Source organism: Pollicipes pollicipes, unplaced genomic scaffold, assembly GCF_011947565.3.
Source record: "Pollicipes pollicipes isolate AB1234 unplaced genomic scaffold, Ppol_2.1 Scaffold_4219;HRSCAF=4965_pilon_pilon_pilon, whole genome shotgun sequence".
NCBI classification, from domain to species: domain Eukaryota; kingdom Metazoa; phylum Arthropoda; class Thecostraca; order Pollicipedomorpha; family Pollicipedidae; genus Pollicipes; species Pollicipes pollicipes.
Window position 1 is genome coordinate 22,789,673 of NW_023596448.1, and position 23,519 is coordinate 22,813,191.

The 23,519-nt window shown below is 52.7% G+C and overlaps 1 protein-coding gene across 2 annotated transcripts in view; it reads right to left on the reverse strand.

Annotated features, from left to right (window-relative positions):
- Nucleotides 1-321: 321 nt before the first annotated feature.
- The window catches only part of LOC119095554 (vesicle-trafficking protein SEC22b-B), a 54,812-nt gene continuing 31,614 nt past the window's right edge, over nucleotides 322-23,519 (reverse strand). For both annotated transcript variants that reach the window (XM_037218407.1, XM_037218406.1), the window contains one exon: nucleotides 322-1,131. In XM_037218407.1, the coding sequence (XP_037074302.1) occupies nucleotides 983-1,131 (149 nt within the window). In that variant the 3' untranslated portion in view covers nucleotides 322-982. The remainder of the gene's footprint in view (nucleotides 1,132-23,519) is intronic.

Below are 23,519 nucleotides of genomic sequence, written 5' to 3' on the forward strand. Positions count from 1 at the left end.
GTCTGCGATCCTTATCATACCATTTGGCACACGGGTGGCATAACGTGTCCGTTGACTTTTTCGATCTGCCAGTGGCCCATTTTACGTGAACTTGGCAACGAGCACTTCGTTTCCCGCTGCATATATTGTACCCGTACGGTGTCCGGCTTTACTTGGAATCGTGCTGCATAATTCACGCACCTCGGCACGCTCCAAAACTATCCACGCGTGTCCCGGAAAACACACTCATTTCCGCTTGTCGCTCGACCCCGGAGGTCAGCCTGAATGCGTGTGGCATTGCCCACACGTCGCCATCGGGCAAGAACAAAGGAATCGCCGCGGTGGCTCTTTTCCTTAAATATATATTTCAACGTACCTGCCTGCGATAAAACTCAGTGAACGGGAAGCAACATCCGCCATGACACGCCCGCCGCCCAATAAACAACCGACTCTCATATCGTCCATCTCAAGAGGGTGCATTCGCCAGCGTTATTACAAGCGCCGTGCACGCTCTGAATACCAGAGCAGCCCCCCTCTGCGGCCCACTCCTGACGGTGGGGCGGCTCACTATCACAAGCGCCGCGTCACGCCAGACACCGGCGTCTTCACCCCTGGGAGAGCGGCGGCGCGCGAGCACCGGCGGCGCCGGAGCCGCGTCAGCCGACCTCATCCGGCCGGAGTCACGTCAGCTGACGTCATCCAGCCGGAGTCGCGTCAGCTGACGTCATCCGGCCGGAGTCGCATCAGCTAACGTCATCCAGCCAGACCACGTCATCCGACGTAGTCCGGCCGGAGCCGCATCACCTGACGCCATCCAGCCTGACCACGTCAGCCGACGTGGTCCGGCCGGAGTCGCGTCAGTTGACGCCACCCAGCCGTTGCCGCGTCACCGGAGCGTCAAAGGCCAACCACCGCTGAGCTGTCGCTGCTCCCACTGGAATAGAGTGGCCGGCGCCGAACAGGGAAGCTGAGGCGCCGGCCACGCCCGCCCCGACACCGCCCCCTACAGCACCCAGAAGTAGAGGAAGAAGACGAACACGCACACGCCGCCGGCCGCCATCTTGGCGTACAGACTGCGCATGTTGAGGCTGCGCGCGTCCTTGCGGTACTTCTGCGACATGATGGAGAGACCGCTCGCCTTGTTGTCCAGATCTGCAACAGACGGAGAGGCGCGTCAGGTCCCGGAGAGTCGACGGACCGGGTCCCTTCGGCACCAAACGGTGCTCATCCGATGCAAAAGCGGGTGCAGTTTCACTCACGCCACATGTCGGTTAGTAGTAGCTTTGGCCTCGGAGAGGACCGGCCAACAGGCACAAACCGACCGCGGGTTAAAATACCATCGGCGTTTTTTTGTCTTGTGAAGTTACGTCAATCAACCGCCGGCGTGACCAGCTATTGGACAAACCGGGCAACTTCTGGTTTGCTGCCGCGCAGCGGGTGCAATCCAGAGACAATAACCCCTCATCTGCGTGATTACGACCTGGCTGAACTGCGCCTTTTGTTATTCGTGGTAACGTCGCTGTCGATTCGTCATTTCCGGGCAGGGTGTGCCGCAACTCATTTGATTTGTTCCTGCGTGAGGTACCACAGGAACCTCGCGTGATGAGACGGCTACGTGATGACGAGGAAGGCCGCGGGCCCCGCGAGCCCTATTTGCGAGCATCTTAGTGGGACGGTCAAAAGCGTCCACCTTGGCCGCCCCGCTCGCCACAGTTTCGACGAGCTTATGTCGCCGTACCCGCTCGTGCGTGTCAATGCTTAACTAGGGACGCAATAGGGAGTGTTTACCGCCTCCGGCGCCTGTGGAACGGCTGCAGGGGAAAGGTGACCACGACTAAAATCAGTTCAGGATGTGCATAGCCGATAGCGATACGCACGTTGTATTCGTATATCAGGCCTCTCGTCCTTACTCAATCAGCGTGACATAAAAAGCACCACACCGTTCCATCATTAATACAACTGACCATCACGCGAACGAGTCATAATGCCGCACGGTCGCAGCGTTTTTTCTTGTTGCTCGCTGTTTTTCCAAACCTAGCGCTACGGGTATGGGGGCCGCTTTGGATCAATACTATTTTACTACAGACGGGGAACCATATGGCCGATCGTCGTGATATTTGGGGTACTCGCAATCCGTTGCCTTTGCCATTCAAAGGGCCAGGAGTGAAGCACAAATCGTTCTCAAATGAAGTTACATGGTCACAGCAGCAGCGAACTTATGTAAAATAAAGCAGAATACAAAGAGCGAAAGCACAGTAATTCCGCTTTTGTTCTGCCATGACCTTGTTAGAAATGTGAAGGCTAATGAAGTCAAGTCACGTCGGTGTAATCAGGAAACGCTCCAGCTAGTGTCTTAGCATTTGATGTCAGTCCTACCACAGTACGCAAGTAAATTACATCACACGAATACTGACGAACGAATACTGTGAACATGAACATCAAACGAAAATCCAAACACTGACGGGACAAGAAACAAAAATAGTCCCGGGAAAAAAACGCGGCGTACGGTGTAGTATAAGTCAACACGATCAACTTTGCTCACGAATTCGCCCAGTGTCCGAGAGCTTGTGACGGCGGCAGGCGGTTCCTGGACAAGGTAGCGCGGAAGCAGAGCGCACGACGCGACAGTGACAGACGAAACGCTGTTGACTCCAGCATGCCTGCCAACGTCGCCCCAGTGGTGATACATGTCACACAGCTGTGCTGTGACGTGCGACGCAGCTGTGCTGTGACGTGCGACGCAGCTGTGCTGTGACGTGCGACGCGGCTGTGCCGTGACGTGTCACACAGCTGTGCTGTGACGTGCGACGCAGCTGTGCTGTGACGTGTGACGCAGCTGTGCTGTGACGAGCGACGCAGCTGTGCTGTGACGTGCGACGCATCTGTGCTGTGACGTGTGACGCAGCTGTGCTATGACGAGCGACGCAGCTGTGCTGTGACGTGCGACACAGCTGTGCTGTGACGTGCGACGCAGCTGTGCTGTGACGTGTGACGCAGCTGTGCTGTGACGTGTGGCGCAGCTGTGCTGTGACGTGTGACGCAGCTGTGCCATGACGTGCGACGCAGCTGTGCTGTGACGTGCGGCGCAGCTGTGCTGTGACGTGTGACGCAGCTGTGCTGTGACGCGTGACGCAGCTGTGGTGGACAGCGAGCGGATTGCCGCAGGAGCACGCGGATATTTCAGCGCCCTGAACACACCGACGTTGCCACGGCGCGCGACAACGTCACGTGTACCGCGCCACACAGGGCCTCAACGATCGGCGCGATGCGATCACGAACACGCGTCCCCGGGTCGACCCTGGCTCCGGAGTCGAACACTGTGTGCACCCTGCGCCGATGACACACAGCATTGTACGGGGATTTCATTGGCTCCGAGCACGGTTATGTCGTTTTTCGCGTTTCGACCGTGCAACCGGTTCCAGTGAAAGCCGCGTTTTCATGCAATATAAACCACCAGTCTGGCACCACAAGTCACCTTTTCAACATTTGGCAGGAGCCGACGTCTTGAGCCGGAGCCGCTCTTGATGATATTAATGAGTAGGAAGCTGGCATGCAATAGTTATAAGCTTCATTTCCATGCGGGGTACATTGTGGTTGAAATTCACGCGGAGATGCCAACTCGATCTCTGAAACTCCGCCAAACACTGAACCAGCTCTGATGGTCCAGGCCTCAAAGGGACGATAAAAGTCTGGACGATTTAACCCAAGACCCATTGCTGCACTTGGCTGGAACATTCAAATCACGATTCTTCTGCATTTAGGTTTTGTGACTCGCTGAGATGAGCTTAAAACCATACAGTACGCTAGCTTTGTGTCCATGACGAACAAGGAATCTTGAAAATGCGGAGAGTGAAAATAATTGCTCATTCTAATTACATGCCCCCCCCCCCCCGGGTCACCCGAATCACACCTGGAGGGCCATGGCCCATTTGGGAACACAGGTTTTGTCCACGAATGCCACATTGAGAGACAAACTGCCAGAACGGTGTGGCAGGAACGGCTTTATAACGAGATGGGAAAAGCGAGAAAGTGCCGAAACGTGCCGGCAAAACACATAATAAACAAATTACCAGCTTCCCCCTGAACAATTCCAAGCACGCAATTATGATCATGGCAAACGCATATGACAAGAGCGACGCATTTGCTACGCATGATTTCCAGCCGCAAGCAGCGCGTTTGGCGCTCCATATGGTAATTTGGCGACGACCACCACGATATCAGTGCTTCGCCGCAGTCATTTGCTGATTGGCTTCATTCATCTAAGCTATGGCGAGCACGCACGATTAACGACGGCCGCACGGCGGCGCGAGGAGCGCCTGCAGCGGCGCCGGCGCAGGCCTCGCTATCGGCCCCGGGGATGGTCAGTGACGGGCCGCGGCAACTCAGCGTCGATGAGCGCGAGGCGGACGGACCAGCCGGACCGGCGGCCGCGTCCGGACCGCTGACGCACAGCGCCGCCGGTGGACCGGCAGCTCTGGCAGGTGGACCGGCGGCCGCCTCGACCGCCGCAGCTGCAGCCGCCCACCAGGCACAAGCGTCTCGGCAGAACAGCACGCATCACGTCAGACTGCGGTGACTGCAGTGGCTGAAGGCAGCACAGCGCTGGGCGTGCCGCACTAGCAAACGCCCATGTACTGTTAACTGTGCCTGATGGTGGACAACAGGCATGGAACCAGCGGCGTTGTCTTGCAAAATCAGCTGGGAGACGCCGAGTCAGCTGACGAGGAGTGTGCTGCTTCCATTTTCAAGCAGTCTTACTTTTCAACGGACTTAGCCCACTTCCCTTTTGATGGTTGGGGCGGGGGAATCCGGACAAAGTTGGTGAGTGCGGGGAGAAAGGGGGGGGGGGGGGGGGGTCAGCTGGAGCCCTTCCATCTGAATATGAACTACGCCCTTGAGCTGGACAATTCTTGTGAGGCGTTAGCCCTAAAAACGTGACTGACATTCACCTTGGAACCGAGAAGAGAAGAAAAGATTGATGAAGATTGCTGAAGACGAATCTCTATGCTCGCCCATCTCCAGGTTCCGTGGGTACGGGTGAACCGAATCTAAACTGACACCACTAAGTCGGGTCGGTGCTGCCACAGAACCTGCCCGCCCTGCCATCAAACCACTGACCCATCCTAACCGTGCCAATCTAACGACCAGATAAAGCCGACATTCATGTATGGTCTTCACCGACCATCTCTTCTCGTCTCTGCATTACGGGCTCATCACGTTTACAGTTTTTGCTCGTTAGGCACCCCTGGTCGCATTCACCGACCATTGGAACATCATACTCTGTACACAGCAGTCATTCTACCAACCGCATGAAAGGAAACCAACTTACTCCAATCGCAGGCTCCTGACACCGCATGAGCACAAGGCTGAATGGCCGAGCCGCAAGGCTACGCTCAACGCCGCCGGAGCCGGCGGGGACAGCCCCGGACACTGTCAGATCCAGCGGCGGCGCCCCCCCCCCCCCCCCCCGCATCGATGGCAGGCCGGCAGCGCGACATCCGGGCGGCGGCGCTCCTCGGTCGACGCGCCACCGGCACCGCCCCATCCGGCAGCGGCGTCCGTGGCGGCGGTGGCGCAGCCGGCGTGGCGCTCTCGCGTGACTGAGATGCCCCCGCGCCGTGCCCAACCGAATTCCCAAGCGCACGTCCGAACACGGACACGTCAGGTGAACAGTCAGCCACTGTCGGACAGGGTCGGCCGCTGCCAGTGTACCCGCTCCAGTCCGCTACGAAAGTCTCGGCGCCGCGAGGCCCAGTTGGCCTATCGTCGACCCTGTCCGAGTGCGGTGTGACGCAGTTGGGCCGCACTACAAGTGGAAGGAGAGAATTCACGTCGGGTTCTTAGCACAATTACACCTCACTACAGCTCCTTGCAGAACTAAACCCCTCTGGTCATCCAGCGGCGTAAGCAAGCCCCGGTCCGATCCTAGCGTCCGTTCGCTCGGCGCCGGGCCTCCGCGCTGTGCGCTGCGCGGTGTCAGCGGCGCGCGCTAACGCGACGGCACCAGTGTGCGCGACGCTAGCTGAGACGCTGCGGGCAGCAGTCTCAAACCGAACATGGGAGATAACAGGAAGCTCACTTAACCGGCTCCCAAGGTCACCGGGAGCGCCAAACTTCATAAGCTGGAACCGACGGCTGGGATGACGACCTGGCCGTGTCCATATCCGAGACCATCTAATACCAGCTCTGGCCGCCAGACGCTAATTATTTGGATGAAACCCTGGACGTGTTAATATTCGAAGCTATGAGGCCACCCCATATCAGGCTCGGGTCGTTATTAGTTTGATATCTCCTGGGCAGCGTTATATCGATTACATCACGATGAACGTCACATCACGGTGCCATCATGTTCGTGACGCTGCCTTATCAAGGCGGAAGTATGAATCAAGTATCGGAGTTGCTATAACGAGCACACACATCTAACCGACAACTGCACACACTGGTTGACCAGGACGAGACAGAGGGCACCGCCGCTCGAAGCCAGCGGCAGAGCGCTGACAACTGCTTCGCTCAAGACTTGGTAAGCAGTCGCCACCGAGGTTAGAGTGATATCGCCCCATCGTTCGAATTGCAATGCTTCTGAAAAAAGTACAGCTCTCTTGCGGCGGAGGTAAGGCGCTTCCGACATATGCTCAGAACGGGAGTGTAGTTTTGCAAGACCAGTTGGGGGAGTCATTAACACTGGCTAAATCCACGACTCTTTTTACGAATGGTCCATTCCTTCCAAAGAATGTCACTTCTTAACCTGAAGACCACACCTTTCGATTTCGGCAGAAGTGCCCAGTATGAACAGTTATCATCGATCGCTGGAGTTCACAGCCTACAGCTGGCTTCGACCAGGTGTCTACACGCTACATACAGATGAACATACTGAATACTGGATACTACGCGGGCATACTGAACTCCGGATGCGGCCTTAATCACAAAAACACGCCAGTTGTACACCGGCGGGGATTCTCAGCAACTCGTGTTGCTTACTGATCAGAACATAGGTGTCTCAATACTTAGGAGAAGCCAACAGCTAGACATTGGTCGTCGTGTTATGGTCGATGAAATGACGGACGGAAGCGACCAGCAACCTAAAAACTCATATCGTCAGTACTTCCTGTATACTGTTTGATGTTCACTACTGAGAAGCTTGTAATAGATTGGGAAAATTTAGCATGCCCTGTCACGCTTCGAAAATTTGATACGGGAAAAACAAGTGCGACGCATAAACACAATCCCTAACTTCCACCGTTTCGGTGCTTTAAAATTTTAAAACCCGAAAAGATCGTGAAGTGTATTTCTCGGAGAGCCCAACCTTTTTCACCAACGTCCATCGCAAACCTTGGCTATTCAGCACGTTATGTTGCAATAGACTGCATTTTTTAGATCATCTCTGACGGCCATGGGCATTCTTATGAAGCTCCATGGGGAAATACAGGTCTGCGACTGTATTTTCCACGCCGTTCAGACAAATGCTTACCAATAACCTCACAGCTTCCCAAAAGGCCGTACATCACTAGCAGAATAATCCCCTCATGAGAAGTGACTCCCCTGCGATCTCACTGAGAAGGATCGTAAACATGGAACAAATTGCGGCATCGAGAAAGCCATACTGTGCAGCCCTGTGTCAACGTATTGACCAGCACGAGCGCCAACTACTCTAACGTCACCACCATGCTACAGTGTGTGGAGAGTGAGTTTTTACTGAGAAAAAGAACGGCTTTGCGCATTAACACATATATACTGCGCATGCACCATACGACCCATCAAGATTCTCTGCATATGTTGAACAATGCAGTGATATTTTTTAGCCCTCCGCAAGATCCTACGAGCAAGGAGTGTAATTTACTATTCCGTTGCGGTGGGCCAGGAGCCTCTTTTAAGAGTATGTCAATTCCGTGGATAGGCCATTTTTGACGGCCTTGGGTATAAGATTTTGTAATTATTTGTTTTGCCCTCCATTTATTTCGCGGAACTATGCCCCTAATTCGAACTACCAGGCTAACTTCATCCTTAATGTTACGCGACGCACGCCGTCACGTCCCTTTCATAGAGCGACAGTGACCGCGTTGGCCATATTGGGACCCAAAGGTCATGACACAACCGGGATTCAAACCCGGGAGCCCCACATGGAACCACACCACCATTATTCTCCTTCCTTAGATTGTAAGATGTCTGTGTTCGCACGAGTAGTTACATGAGGGATACTTGATTTACGTAATATTTCACAAAATATAAACGTGCGTGTGTTTGCACGTGTCAGTGTGTTCGCACTCCCGGTATTTCTGCGGGGATCACCCATCGCTTTGGGAGCATATCTCTATGGCGTGAAGACGCTTAAATTTATGTAGATCTCATTTGTGTTCTTAGCCTGGTGTTGTTGCGTTTTAAGATTATGCGACGAGGTGTCCGAATTTGTTTTCCGCATTAAGCATGGTTAAGCATGGTGCTGTCGGTCCAACGCGAATGATGACAGTCACTGCACACCCAGAGCGAAGCCACGTGACGGAAATACTCCGGAGCCACTATTGTGGGATTAAGGAGGCCGAACCATCTCTCAAAATTGTACACAATCGTGCTTTTCCGACTTATTCCGCAAATTAGCTGCTGTGGTTTAGATTATTAGCGATGAGAAATTGAAATGCCTCTCATGTTTCCGTAATGACTCCGGTCTATCTCGGGTGTTGTCTGTGTACGTCAGCGCGCGTGGGACAAAGATTCACCCCAAATCCTTGCTGAACGCCAGTGTGAGCGCAGAGTGCCGCAGGTTCCCCGGCGATTTTAGCAATGTTTCGTTTGGCGTATGCGTGAGCTCCCTTCCACATCGGTGAAAGTCAAATTTCATTCGAAACTAATTAAAATATTAGTGAGCGGCACTACCAGCTGCACAGAAAGTTGTCTCAGTGGTCGCACCGGACGCTGACGAGCAGGAAGTGTCGTATGCTTTCTTTTTGATGCAACAACTGATAGGGAGATTCACATGTCACTTGGTTGGACAGAATGCTCACTGAAGGCTCGAATACGGATAGCAAGACCTAGCGTCCGGCCAAGAAAAAAAAGCTGCGCGCAGGATTACTCAAATCTCGTCCAAGGCAACATTTGTATCGAACTGAATAAAAATACAGCACCTATATCCGCTATGCTTACCTGACGAAAACTGATGAGAGTGCTGTGTGTCATATAGATTTACCAAAAGCTGGATATGTCTTTTGGATAAGCTCGTGTGCGTGGTATTACACAGTACCACACAGCCAGACTGCGCGAGTAGAGTAGAGAATTAGAAACGAAAGGTGACCTTATGTTATTTTCGCCGCTCTTTCCCCGGCCCACATATTCCTGGAGGAAACGCCTACAAGCAGCCGTCGTTATCTATGACCAGTGCGATATCTGTTGTCGTCGGCTGTATACAGATAGCTCGCCAATCCCACGCACAGAAGTGCTGGCAAGCAAATATGCACTCGATCTGGGCTGCGAATCGCGTGGGACGATGGAAAACCGGACAGGACATTCCCTCCCGCAATGGCGACTCCCACATCCCGGCCCAGTGCTACTCCACTGGAGCGGCGCAGCAGAGCGGGGCGGGGGGGGGGGGGGGGGGCAAGAATATGTCTTCGCTCTCTCATAATCTTGAGAGGCCCCTTTTACCCGAACTTAGGTTTTTCTTGCTATACATATCCTATAAAATTCAGATAAAAGGTCCTCAACTATGCATAAAGAGGCCCGTTTTATGGATCAGTAGGCCATATTTTGTATTAAGGAAGCCCCTTTTCTTGCCCGGAAGGCCCTGTTATTGGCTAGAAGCACCCTGTTTTGGATAACAAGGCACCGTCTAAATAATAGTAGGTCCCTGTTCTAGACCAGGAGGTCCCCCAAGCGTCCGAAAGCCATTGCTGCGTATCAGGACGCCCTGATTGGGAAAAATGCGATTCTTTGCTGGTTTCGGAATCCCCTTTAGTGAATCGGACGGACCCAGCTATGTTTAATAGGGGCTCGTTTATGTATAAGATGGCCCATGAATGGAACTGGCGGTCCTGTTTTTGGATAAAGGCCCTTTGTTGAATCGAAAATATCCTGTGCTGGTGATCACAGGGTCCAGATCAGATTTCCTTTTACAAGAAATTAATTCACATGTATATATATATATATATATATATATATATATATATATATATATATATATATAACAATAATAAAACCCACACGGGACACATGCCCTACCCCCCCCCCCCCTCCTCCACCCCCTCTTCACTGTAACACTGCTGAGAAGACGTAGTAAGAAGGATCCATTTGTCCTGGAGGTCCCCTGGAAAAACTGTCCCCCTCCCCACGCTCAAAATTCGCGGCGGCGCCGCTGCTCTCACAAGCATCTTCCGTGGAACTCGACCGCTCTAATTGGGCCTGGCAACGGCCCTCCACTCCAGCCCGATGCCTCGACGACGGGCTCCTCGACTTCCGTCCATCCTAATCGGACGCCGTTATTCGCCGAGGCCGCTCCGCCACGCTCGGCTGGCCGGGTAAAGTCCCGCCTCGCACGGCGGCAAGCCTCTCGTATCTCGCGCCCGCCCGGCGCCGCCTCTCGGCCGCCGGCGGCATGTATCGGCGCTTCCAGTCCGTTTGGCGCCGGGTCGAAACGCCCATGCCTCGAGAGGCGGGCGCCGCGACTCAACGGCACGGCTAATGACCCTCGTCGACACGGCGTCGCTGCATCGGCGGCTGGTGAGAGGGGCACAGGCCGACAGCCGCCAGCGTAACTCAGGTTGTACGCCGACTATCTGGTCGAAATATCCCCGATTATATTCTCTATATTCTCTGCCTGAGACACATGCTTCACCGCACCACGTAACTCAATGAGGAGACGATAGGGACGGTGCAACGACGGGGCAGTAGCCCCGAAAAACACCAGCTAAAGCACGGAAATAAAACCCGTGACGACCTTGGACAACCACCACTGACTACGGAGGCTTCAGTTTTAAGCACGCTTTCAGCAGCACTCACAAGTAACTACCACAAATCACAACTGTCTTCTCTCATGGCATACAGCGTGTCAGACACGCCAATCTGGGTCTCAAAGGCCTTCAGCCCCTGCTCCGCCCGTAAACACCAGCAGTGGTGGCACAAGGAGTTTAGTCAATCAATAGCCTGCATTCCGGATAGCCCTGCCATTTTAACAGGTCATGCCCTGAAGGACGGGCAACTCGCCACGCAAGTACACAGCAAGCGAAAAACAATTCCCCGCGAGTGAACAACATTCAAAAGTCAAACACACTTCCTTGCAGTTTCCAGCGAGCGGTATTCGGAGCGAAAACACGGCACGAAAACAACGCCGGCTGACACGGCGATCGGGATTTTGTTCCAACCGGTGAAATTAATCAAGCTGCCAGAGGCAACTCCCGTGCCAAATCTACATAATCCGCGCCCCGGCAACCTTTCCAATAGCTGGGAGCGGATTTGCCCACAGCGCTGCCCCGAGGGTGACGTCATCAGTACCAGCTGCTGACGTCATGGACGTCCGAGCGCGGCGCGCCGCCGAAAGCAACGGCTGGTCAGGTGGAGCGCCCCGGCGCTCCGCCCTGTCCCCCGGTGGCCCAGGTTTAGCGGCCGCGTGTCGCCGGGTTTTGCAAGTGTACGGCCCGCCCCAGCGATCGCGTAGCCCGGGTTTAGCGCTGCGGAACGAGCTCGCGACACAATAAAGAAGGCGCGACTGGGTCCATGTGCCGTGGACCCAGTCGCGTGTCCGAGGCTTCCGATAGCACGAGCGTGTCGCTGCAGCGGCGCTGACGCGGCATGGAGCCGTTCTTCCGTAGCACGGACGTCGTCCATATCACGTGTCGCGGCAGCAGGAAACGCCTGGGGCAATCGAGCGCACGAAGCCAGCGGCCTTTAGGGCCGGTCAGCCAGTGGCGTTCAACGCCAGGTCAGCACAAATCTCACCTGACGCCAGATTAGGGGCCGCCATACCCGGGTGTACGCTGTGCGCAAAAAGCATGACACAATGATCCATGTGAGCTTATTTGAATGCTGCAATCATGGCCACAGTATATTACTATGGCCGTATGTTTAGTCATGTGAGAGCTGCATCGCTTCCGCCAACGATACACTCGATGCCAGAATGAACAAAATTTTACTTCGTGAATTTTTCGGTGCCACGGAAAGAGATGTAAGCCGCGGAATCTACCATCAGCAGTGCCTTTCGCTTTCCTCCACGGGTCATGTGTGAGACGACCTTTAGGGCATCCAGTCTTTCGGAACGCTTAAACGAAAGCATCCGAAAATGTCGGCGTCAGATGAGCTACGGTCCCGGACCGCTTCCCCCAGGCAGTCATCGTTTTCCACCGCTGGGGCAGCGGCGGAAGACCGCTCCACCGTACCACGCAACCCCCGGGTTACAGCAAATACCTGCTGTAAAAGTGCATTGTATGCACACCGCGCCACACGTAAAAAAGGTACATCCGCCCATCGCAGGGCTCTTGGCGAGTCTGCACGCCGAGGTGACGGGGGTCCTGCTGACACCGCGGGGGTAGCATGACCCGGGAGGTCAAACCGGCCGCAAACAACGTCGCCCGGCCCACGTGCGCCAGTCGCGTGGCACCGGTGTTATTGCTTGGTTCGGTGTCAAGACCTCAAACGCGACTCATAGCCCGCGGATGTCACTGCTCAGTGACCTAACATGACCCGGCATGATTTGGTCGGTTAGCATGGACTGTGCACGCAATAACAGCAGCACTGTACATGCATTAACAACTAAACTAAAGCGGAGAGCACTGTCAGCTCCGTCCTTCTGCGGCTTCAGAAACGCCCTTTGGGGCACCGCTCGCTTGGCGAACAACCAGACCTGATTCAGCCGCTTTCTGCTCACGCTCGGTCCGCAGTTCTCGGCATTAACTGCATGCTAATCTGAAATATGCGCCGAAGGAATCCAGCCAAAACGCTTGTCGTCCTTGATTTGTCGGCAGCGCGGGGATACCAATGAAATTGTGTGATTTGCCATGACCGTCTTTCATGCGGAGGGCTGACAAACTGCGCAGCTGCAATACGTTTTAATGGAGCGTGAAAAAATGGTAAGAAGCGGCTTGTTTTCACATTTAACGCATCCGGATTCGCGGCGCCATGCGGTATTTTTTGTCACGCAGGATGTCTGATGTTCAAGATGGGGTACTCAAATACACTGCAATTGCGTCATGCCACTGTGATGGGTGGAGTAAAGTCAGTAACACTGGCGACAGCCTCCGTTTCACTCACCCCCTGTCTCACTCTACGCTAGTGAAAAATATATGTGTATAGAGATGTTACTCGATTTCATATTCATACAACACGGTTGCGGTATGTTGACATGACGTGACTGACTAGTATATCTGGATTAACGACATACGGAATCAATAACTACAATTCAGTCGTTGTTGAACAGAAATACGTTTCAAACTTCTCCATTTTGGAGGCGGATATTTTTGAAGAAAAAGAAACCAACAATTGCTCTCCATTGCCGTTCACAACCACATAATCGCGGCTGTTACACTTTTCAAGCTACAGAACATATCACGGAGCAATAAATGAGTTTACCAAGCCTTATTTTATCATTATTTCATCTTTTCAACACCCTGACACCGCCTCTGCAGTCTACACAGATAATGGACTTTCCCGCCAAATGGCGCCAATATCGAGAAGTCTGTTTGAACCCAACTGCGAAGAAATCCGTTGATTGTATCCATAAAACACAAAGGCAGCTTGGCAGTGAGGCTGGAGAAGGCGACAGGCATGCCGTTTATCCCAGCGACTCCAGACGCTGACAGCTCCGTAAGTCAAGGCTTGCACTTCTGTCGCGCCACCTGGCGACTCGTCTGAAGTGCGTAATCGCCCCGTATTTGGGACATTTGGCGGCGGGCGTGACTAGTTCGGGGAAGGCGGGACGAGAGCGACCGGAGCATGCTTTACCAGGATATTTGTCAACATACAGATGGAGAGGAAATATCTGTTTAAGTACGATGCGCACTTGAAAAGACCAATATAACATTACCATTGCTTGCTAGTAACTAATTATCGTTCTCAGGGCCAATAAAAATCGCTGTGCCTGCTAATACGGGAATTAACCACGGACCTTAAGAAATGCATGGCTTTCCCGAGAGGACGTTTGCTGCATTAAGAGCAGTTCTTATGCTGGCAATATTCAGCCTTAATATGTCGGAAGGCACCCGTTAAATGGTGCTATCGAGCAAGCATTGATAACTTTTATGAAAAATTAGTTTTACCAATATAATCAATGCTTATTCCATACCATCATCAAACCAGTGCTACCCGGTATAATAAAGGTGGGCAATTATCAGCATAATAATTCTCAATTTATAATGCCGAAAAACCAGGGCCCTAGACATTTCTTGCTAACACCAAGGCATCTTCTATCACCTGCATCTATCTTCTGCGGACGGTTCAGAAGCTGAGCGACTGCTGTGGTCTGGTGACTGAATAACACACAGCAAAGTTATGCACACTCGAAAGCCGCTATTCTATATCGGTTCACGTTTTGTAACATATTTACGTTGCACGATTTGGTGTAACACAGGAACTACGGATGACGACAAACACTTGAGCCATTTCTCGGTCATCACATTTAGGGTTTTCTTGACATGTTCTGATTTAGGGAAGATCCTGGACGGTGGTTTACACAGAAACCCTTGTTTGACCACGTCGTATAGGTTACGGACTAGGGCACCTGAAGGTCAGCTGGCCAGGAACGCTGCGCGTCGAAACACGATAAGCACGCTTCTGTAATTTCAGTGGGAATGCGGAACACGTTCTAGAACAAGCCAAACCTATGTCAAGAACAGTGCAAAGCACGTCAAGAGCAAGTAAAAAGGGGTTGTTAGGGTTGGAAAGGTTGCTAGGTCTGGAGAAGCTGTTATCCATTGCGTAAGTTGTTAGTGCATTTGCGAGGGACACTATGTACATAGATAAGACAGTACCAATAGCCTCATCCCTTGTATAATGACCAGGAGAATGGAGTGATAGATGAATTCATTTTTCGTCTACATGCCTTTATCGAAACGAGCATCAGTGAAACACCGACATTTGTTTCGACAAAGGTGTGCAGGCGAAGTGACAATCCATTTATATCTCCATTCTGATTATTCTACGGTGGATACGGCTAAAATACCGTATCATTTATAGGTTGTTATTCAAATCGACTGCTTACGACGTTTTATAATGTTTTCAAAAGATTTGGATTTTCCAAGGACATCAGTACATCAGAAATAACATCAATAATAACATCAATAATAACCACATACACCAGTGGCCGTCTGAAGCTGTCTGTTAGCACGGTCCGGGTCAAATGAGTTTCCCACCTATACCATAATAGGCAAATTGAAAACAAGAACTGTTTGAAATGGCAAACGCGATGCAATGAAACCATCGCATGCTGTAGGTGTTGAACGTTCGTAGCCGTCTGCGTGAAGGGTTTCAAGTTTGCAGCTCTATGGCATCGCGGTGCTCTTTACGAAAAGAGTCATTAAATAACATCTTTTGTCAGCCGATTGTGGGTTCACGCCATGCATTCTGAATAAAAAGACTGCAGAGAAGCGGTATCACAAATTCAATTTGAACTATCCGCGGACAACAGCTCTCTGGGAGATGCGAGCCCAGCAACGCCGGCTGGCCTACTAAAATGTTTCCAACGTTGCGCAGTGAGGCAAAATATGCAAACTAAATCATTCTGTGCTCGACTGCCCCACACACTTTAGAAGTGGGAGCGCTCACAGTAAATACGGCTGCGTAGCGCCTTGTCAAGAGCCGACTCTCAGCGGCTGTTTATCCACATATCAGCTGCTGACGGCACTCAAATGTTTTCAAAGGACCTTGATTCTGCAAGGACCGTGAAGTGCCCGACGGTTTTAAATGGCATGAGCTGGCAAATTCATAAGATTCAGAAGATTAAATGCAAATGCATTTCCATCAAATGCGTTTTCCTCGTTTATCATGAAAAGAACTTCAGCTAAGAGCTTAACAAAAATGTGGCATTAGTGGAAATACTTTTTACGTGGGATTTGTGTACATCGCTGAGCAGTGCATTAAATGGACAATTTCAAAACGCATTTCAATATCCAAAATCAGCCAAATATCTAGCATTTAGCATAAGCTTAAGTGATGCTACAGCGACTGTTCGCCCTTCGTGAAAACGGATGGCGTTGAGTACCCGGTAACGTGATTTGCGTCAATGACAGGAGCTGGTCGCCAGCAGCGAGTTTACTCGATTTTAATGAGTTTTGAACTGAAGTTAGGCTGTGATTTAACACCGGTAATCTAGGCTATTGACGTGATAGCAACTTAATCCAATTTCGAAACAAGGACGACAAATGTTTGCGGTCAGCGTGTTTCAAGCCAAGGGCCTGCGATCCGAAGTCCGGCGCGTTACCAATTGTAGTACTATATTCCTAATTTATTAGGGTGAAACTCTACAGGGGATAGACCATTACGCTAAAGAATGGCTCATCACCACTTAAACACAGGCTCTGCTTTCGAGCGTCCAGTGAGATGACGGCCCGTCATATTCGCATAATATGACATGCGCTCTCTCAACACGATATAAGGCCAGCGCAGACGTGTGGTGCGTCAATGATTCGAGATCACGTTGAAAAATCATAATCCTCTGTTTTCCTAATCTGAAACGTACAACGCGGGCACTGAGATGGATACTGAGATTTCTGGTCTTACACACAGAGACGCAGCACCTGTTGGCACTATTTTATTCATTAAAGGGAATGTTTCACAACTGAAGATAATGAAGCAAGCATCTGCTATGATGAAACAAGCTCACTTATAACCATTGGTATCCTTTTAATTGGAAAGAACTGTTACAGACAGTACAATTCTCTGTTTGGTAAACGTGCTCTTCAATGGATCATGGTTTGATTACATCATCGTACCCTGCACAACAATGATTGAGAGCCAATTGACAGCCGTTATATCTGGAAATCGTGCTCTTGAACGCCAGATATGAAAGCCTCGACAATTACATTTGTGTTGGCCTTGATCGCCGCAAGGTTCATGGAGTGGCAGCACTTGAATGGCGTTATTATGACGTCATGGGCGTCATGGTGGCTTTGAAATACTCTCCCCAATATACCTCTTTCTCCCTTTTCGCGGACGTGTGGCTCAGATACTAGAGGGGCGTAGGTCTTTAAAGGGGCAGGATTGTGGGCGGCACCAAAAGGTCTTTACGATGGCTTTTTCATTTCAAAACCCCATGTAAATGTGGAACACTCCCTTTAAGTAGGCATAGTCTGGTTACATTTTTTAAACACAAAAGCAATCTCCGATTGCCCGATCTGAAAAGACCCGGGTGCCGATCAGACAAATCCTGGGTTACTTCTCACCCAATCTAGTCCTCAATCTGGCACATTACAAATCTAATATCGAAGGAGTCACGGTGCTCGACCTCCACGCCTCTCTCCAAATCCACGTCCCCCCCCCCCCCCCCCGACCGTCACGGCGCCTGCCGAGCGGGCCGATCTCGGTGCGGGCGGCACGTCCACGGTCCGACGCGGGGCCGTCTCCGCGCGGCCGCCTTCGGACGCCATCGACCCGTTCCGCGCCTTACCCATCCGCCGCCGCTGAATGCCAATGACGACCGAGCCCGGTTTTGTTCGCCAGCTGAATGCGCGCCTTGACGTGACAATTGATGACGCGCAGGCGAGAAAAGCGGCGCATTTCTCCCCGCCACGGAAATATGGAGCGCCGCTGGCCAAACCTCACCAGCGAAGGTGGACGCGTGCGGCACGTCAAGCGGATCGACCTCTCGCTAGGTCATCCGCCAGCAGTCAGCTGGTGGGCGACCTAGCGAGGGGCCGAGGTGACCTAGCGTGACCTGACCTAGTGACCGGTCCGTGCGGCACCCGGTGACAATGTTACGACGTGCTTTCCGGCGGTCCTTCCTTACTCATGGCATGCACATAATCCGTTCTGGGTGGCTGATTCGACTGCGGGCCCGGCACCGCTCCATCAAAGCCACGCTCCAATCTGGCCAACGCCGCATCAGTGCCTACGCCATCATAGCTTGCTTTCAGCCATCCTGTCTCGCGGATAACGGCTACTCCTACGTCCGTTTGTCTCGATACATGACCGGCCATGAGCCGACGGGCGAAGGGCGCACCTACGCCCGGGCGGCCCCATTATGTTAATGGACAGCGGCGCCCCACTGCCCGGACAACCACATCCGGTCACACCCCTCCCCAATTTGCTGAATGTCGTGGCTACATGCTATCAGACTAGATGGCTTAACGATCTTTCGCCCTCGCCAGCAGGTACATAGGACTTTAGGAGGAAACACAAACAATTATGTTTACAAAAAATAAAAGGTGTGATATGTGTGTAACAACTGTACATTTCATGACCATATATATATATATATATATATATATATATATATATATATATATATATATATGTGTGTGTGTGTGCGTGTGTGTATACATGTGTGTATGCACATATATGAATATACATATGCATACACATATATGCACATCGACGTATATACATATGCATGCATGTATATAATATTAACACAATTATTTAGTAAACTCAAGGGGCGTTCGACTGGGCACGTTTACCAAAGGCAGAAAGCGTTCCACGCATGTTCTGCACGTTGTTGGTCACCAATTTTCGGAATTCTTCACGACGGAGACGGCTTAGCGGTTTCCAAGACGTCAAATAATAAGGGCAATACGATGCCAGCTACGAAGACTGGTGATGACTTCCGAGCGGGAAGCCTCCACTCACTGACGGGGATTGTTTTGTAGTAACATCGTGCGACACATTCAACACCTCGCGCTGCTCAGCGGTCCGCTCTGGCTCGTGACTAGATACCGGGACCGACACACCCTAGGTCACGGCCCAATTAAAACGCGGCCAGCGACGACACACGGCGGCTACACGGACGGTCTGTCCACATAGCTCAACTAACTACCACAGTTAACTTACGGATACAACAACGGCGTTCCCACCCACCTGACGTCACTAAGAGCAAACCGCTGCTGCCTCTCGTCAGCGTGCCTTCCCAGCACAAAACCCACCGCAAACCACATCACAGCGCTGTGGCGGGTCTCAGCTGGCGTTAAGCTCGCGGGCCGTGCCGGTGCCCAGGCCTGACCGGACGTACGCGGAGGCGAGAGGCCACCCCCGCGGCGGGAAGCGCGCCTCGCCCACACCGCAGCCCGCGGCCGCCGTCCCGGGGCATCCCGCGGGCCCGTCGCCGGCGGCTCTCCCCAGGCGCCCGGAATGTGCCGCGGACGCGCCGCCTCGCCGTTATTGGTCGGCGGACGCGTGTTCGATGCGCCGGCTGAGTTGAGAATGAGCGTCGCCGAATGCTTCTGCGTGCCGCCGCGGGATGCGAAATCACACCAGTGCGACGCGTGGATGGCCGGCACACGTAAAAGTCCAATGGATGCACCGTTCCGTCTCGCTGCTTCACGCTCAATTTTGAAACGTAATACACAGTGCTGTGGAACACAACGGGGGTAGAAGACGATCAAGGCCATCCACTCAAGGGATGCGCAGCTTAGCCTGCAGTGTCCCGCCATCGATAGCCATACACGGCTGATGCACTGTAAGAGCCAATACAGTGCAACAGTTTCTTCATCATTTTGGAAGGTGGCCGGAGATCACCGCCCATAACGGCCACCCGCTAAGGAATTGCTAAGCGATGAATACGCTGCCTGCTGATTATGTCATTACTCAAACAAGTTCTTCCCCCTTACGTTTTTCCTCACTCAGTCCCCACCTACAGTAATTAACATTGGATGTTCACCCATCTCGCCTTCAACGCAACTTGTCGGGACCGAAATATTTCTATCATGCGTCGCTTACCATGAGAGCAGGCTGCAAATTGGCTTTCGGCACTCCTGTCACAGTGGGATGCACCACCCCTACCCCGCCGTCTTTGCCCTTCACCGTCCGCAATTACCAGCGAGACGCTGTCCACGGCGCGGGACAGGCGAGGTGATAGAAGTGTTACCGTCACACAACGAAATAAAAAAAAAACTACGCGAAAGATACTGGTCGCCTTTGAAATATTACGGCGGTGTTTCTCGTCATCACATTTAAATACATCTCTTCATCAGTTTGGCAGGCGGATGTGAATTGCTACCTAGCGATCACGCAAGAGTTTACACATAATAAGGCTTGAAAACTGGTCAGCCTTGAGCCTGGCGATGGCCGTGATATTGAGAAGGACTTGGGGACCCAACCATGAAGCGATGCGGGTACGCTTCAATGTTTTTGTTATTTTCTAAGATGAAGAACAATGTGTGGCTGGTTGTTTAAACATCAACTTCCGTGTTTTTAACGTTATGCGTATTGAACACACTTAAAGCTGACAGGATGGCATTTGTGGCTGCGATACTGAGTGACACAGCAATAAAGTTTAATCGTCTTGTCTTATCATTCATCCCTGGTGATTTCAATAAGGCACTTTTCACTTGTTGTTTTCAAAGCATCGAGTCAGCATGCACGATGAGTCGCTAAGTTAGCATCGCGCAAATTTTCCTCAGAACTGAACAGAGATTACACCTTCTAATGCTTTTTTCACATAAATTCGCCCACATTCCCAAAGGAAAATGTGTTTGTTGCGTGTTGCTGTCAACACCACTCCGCTTCAAAATTTAATTTCCCTAATCATAATGGTATAAAAATGAATTTGTCCTCCAATGTCTACACTTAACACGATGCAACAACGCGTGGCATTGGTCTGCGCGCAGGAATTCCAAACTAGTTATCTTTTTCCATCGATATTTACGGCAGGCATTTCAAAGCCAAATGTGATTTTGGACGCTTGGCAGATTTGGACCTAGACTTAGCATGCATTAAAGCATGCAATATCCAAAGTACTTCTATTGCATTCCCGCTGTCAAAATGGTCGGGGAATGTGTCGGTTATAAGCGCTCGGAAATTATTCTGTAAAAACCTTCGGAGTTTCAGCTAGCCCCAATCCCACACGAGCGTGTGCTAATCAAACGAGGAAGTGGCCCCTCACCACGCTGCAGCGTTCCAGAACAAACACGCCAAGACAAACAGTTCCTATGCAAATTACTCTCAGCTCTTCGCTCAAGCTTCTTAGCTCTTAGCTCTAGCTCTTAAAGCCCGTGGTGGTCTGGTATGGCCGTTCAGTCTCACAATCTTATCACAGCTCGCGTGAGACGCGCTCGGGCTACAGCTCCGATCGAACTGACCCGGACAACCGCCGTGAATGTACGGCACTCTCCGTAAAAGGTGTTGCGAGCCCCATAAAAGGCCTCTGGCTTGACACTGGAGGTCAAGCCCCGCCCACGGCATCGCGTTGATCGGCCGGAGCGCCGGCCAAGTGACAGAGCGGAGGGAAGTGGTACAGGTCCCGGTAATTGATGGACTTCATTGTCAGCAGGCAGACGGCAGACCGTGCGGCGAAGCGGCTCTTCCCATTGTCGTGACACGTGCCCTCGGGGTGAGTGCTTCCATAGACATGCATGCAATTTGCCGGCCGTGAGTGGCGGTCAATGCCAGAGGGGCATGAGACCGCCAGCCACGCCGGTGACTGTGCAGAAGGTCCGCCTTTTCCGCGGCGTCGGGACTGGCGAGACAAGAACAGGTCTGACGGCCGGTCCAGCTACAGCGTGATGAGATTGCGCAATCCGTAGCAAAGAAACACATGAACACCAAGACACAAAATGAGGAAACATGGTTAAGGAAACGTGCATGATGGGGGAAATACGCAGCAACTGAGCCGAAGACAGGAACATGGAAAGGGATAGGGTCAGCAAAGGGCACGGACAGGGGCAGGGACAGGGACACGGAAGGGGAGAGGGACAGGGGCACGGGCACGGACATGCGCAAGGGCAGCGACAGGAAGAGGGAACACGACGAAGCCAGAGGGACGTGGACGGATGCAGCGGCATGTAATGGACCAGAGACGATTATAGGCAAGTCAGACATAAAGCTCTCAATCTTTTACAACTGCAAGCATGCACTGAAAATACGTGATCTTTAAAGCAGGGGTGATCATAAAACAAAACAAAAAACCTGGCTAAACAACAAGATTACCAAATCAATAGAATACATTATGAGAAAAGAGGATATGTCAAGACAGTTATTGTGACTGCGATCCACTCTGACCACAAGCTCATGGCAAAGTGATGCCCACAAATATAATCTTTAATATCAACTGTTCTTGTAATGCATGCAGCCTTTCATTGATAAGTTTGACCAATGTCTCTTGGTGTGATGCAGATTTATTGTATTGACCTTGGTGTGTCAAAAACGTATCGCACATCGCACAAGACCGAGTTAGCGAGCGAGAATGCGTGTTAGAAAACTTAACGGCGGACAGGTGAGTGGGTACGTCTATTAGAGTAATCATGACACGTAGGGACACCCAATGAGTCTGGTACACAGCTGGGCGGGCCGTTATTGATCGCGGGATGGGCTGCTACTGACTGGGAAGAGTGAGTTGCTATTGGGCGGGAAATGTGGGTTGCTAAAGACCGGAGAGAGTGGGTTGCTACTGCCTGGAGAGAGTGGGTTGCTACTGCCTGGAGAGAGTGGGTTGCTACTGCCTGGAGAGAGTGGGTTGCTACCGTCTGGAGAGAGTGGGCTCCTTCTGCCTGGAGAGAGCGGGCTCCTACTGCATTTAGAGAGTGGGTTGCTCCTGCCTGGAGAGAGTGAGTTGCTACTGCCTGGAGAGAGTGGGCTCCTACTGCCTGGAGAGAGTGGGTTGCTACTGACCGGACAGGGTAGGTTGCTACTGCTTGGAGAGGGTAGGCTGCTACAGACTGGAGAGGAGGCGCTGCTACTGCCTCGAGAGGACGGGCTGCCACTGACCGGGGAGGACGGGCTGCCACTGACCGGAGAGGGTGGGCTGCTACTGCCTCGAGGACGGGCTGCCACTGACCGGAGAGGGCGGTCTGCCACTGACCGGAGGGGGTGGGCTGCTACTGCCTCGAGGACGGGCTGCCACTGACCGGAGAGGACGGGCTGCCACTGACCGGAGGGGGTGGGCTGCTACTGCCTCGAGGACGGGCTGCCACTGACCGGAGAGGGCGGGCTGCCACTGACCGGAGAGGGTGGGCTGCTACTGCCTCGAGGACGGGCTGCCACTGACCGGAGAGGACGGGCTGCCACTGACCGGAGAGGGTGGGCTGCTACTGCCTCGAGGACGGGCTGCCACTGACCGGAGAGGACGGGCTGCCACTGACCGGAGAGGGTAGGCTGCTACTGCCTCGAGGACGGGCTGCCACTGACCGGAGAGGGTGGGCTGCTACTGCCTCGAGGACGGGCTGCCACTGACCGGAGAGGACGGGCTGCCACTGACCGGAGGGGTGGGCTGCTACTGCCTCGAGGACGGGCTGCCACTGACCGGAGGGACGGGCTGCCACTGACCGGAGAGGGTGGGCTGCTACTGCCTCGAGGACGGGCTGCCACTGACCGGAGAGGACGGGCTGCCACTGACCGGGAGGGACGGGCTGCCACTGACCGGAGAGGGCGGGCTGCCACTGACCGGAGGGGTGGGCTGCTACTGCCTCGAGGGCGGGCTGCCA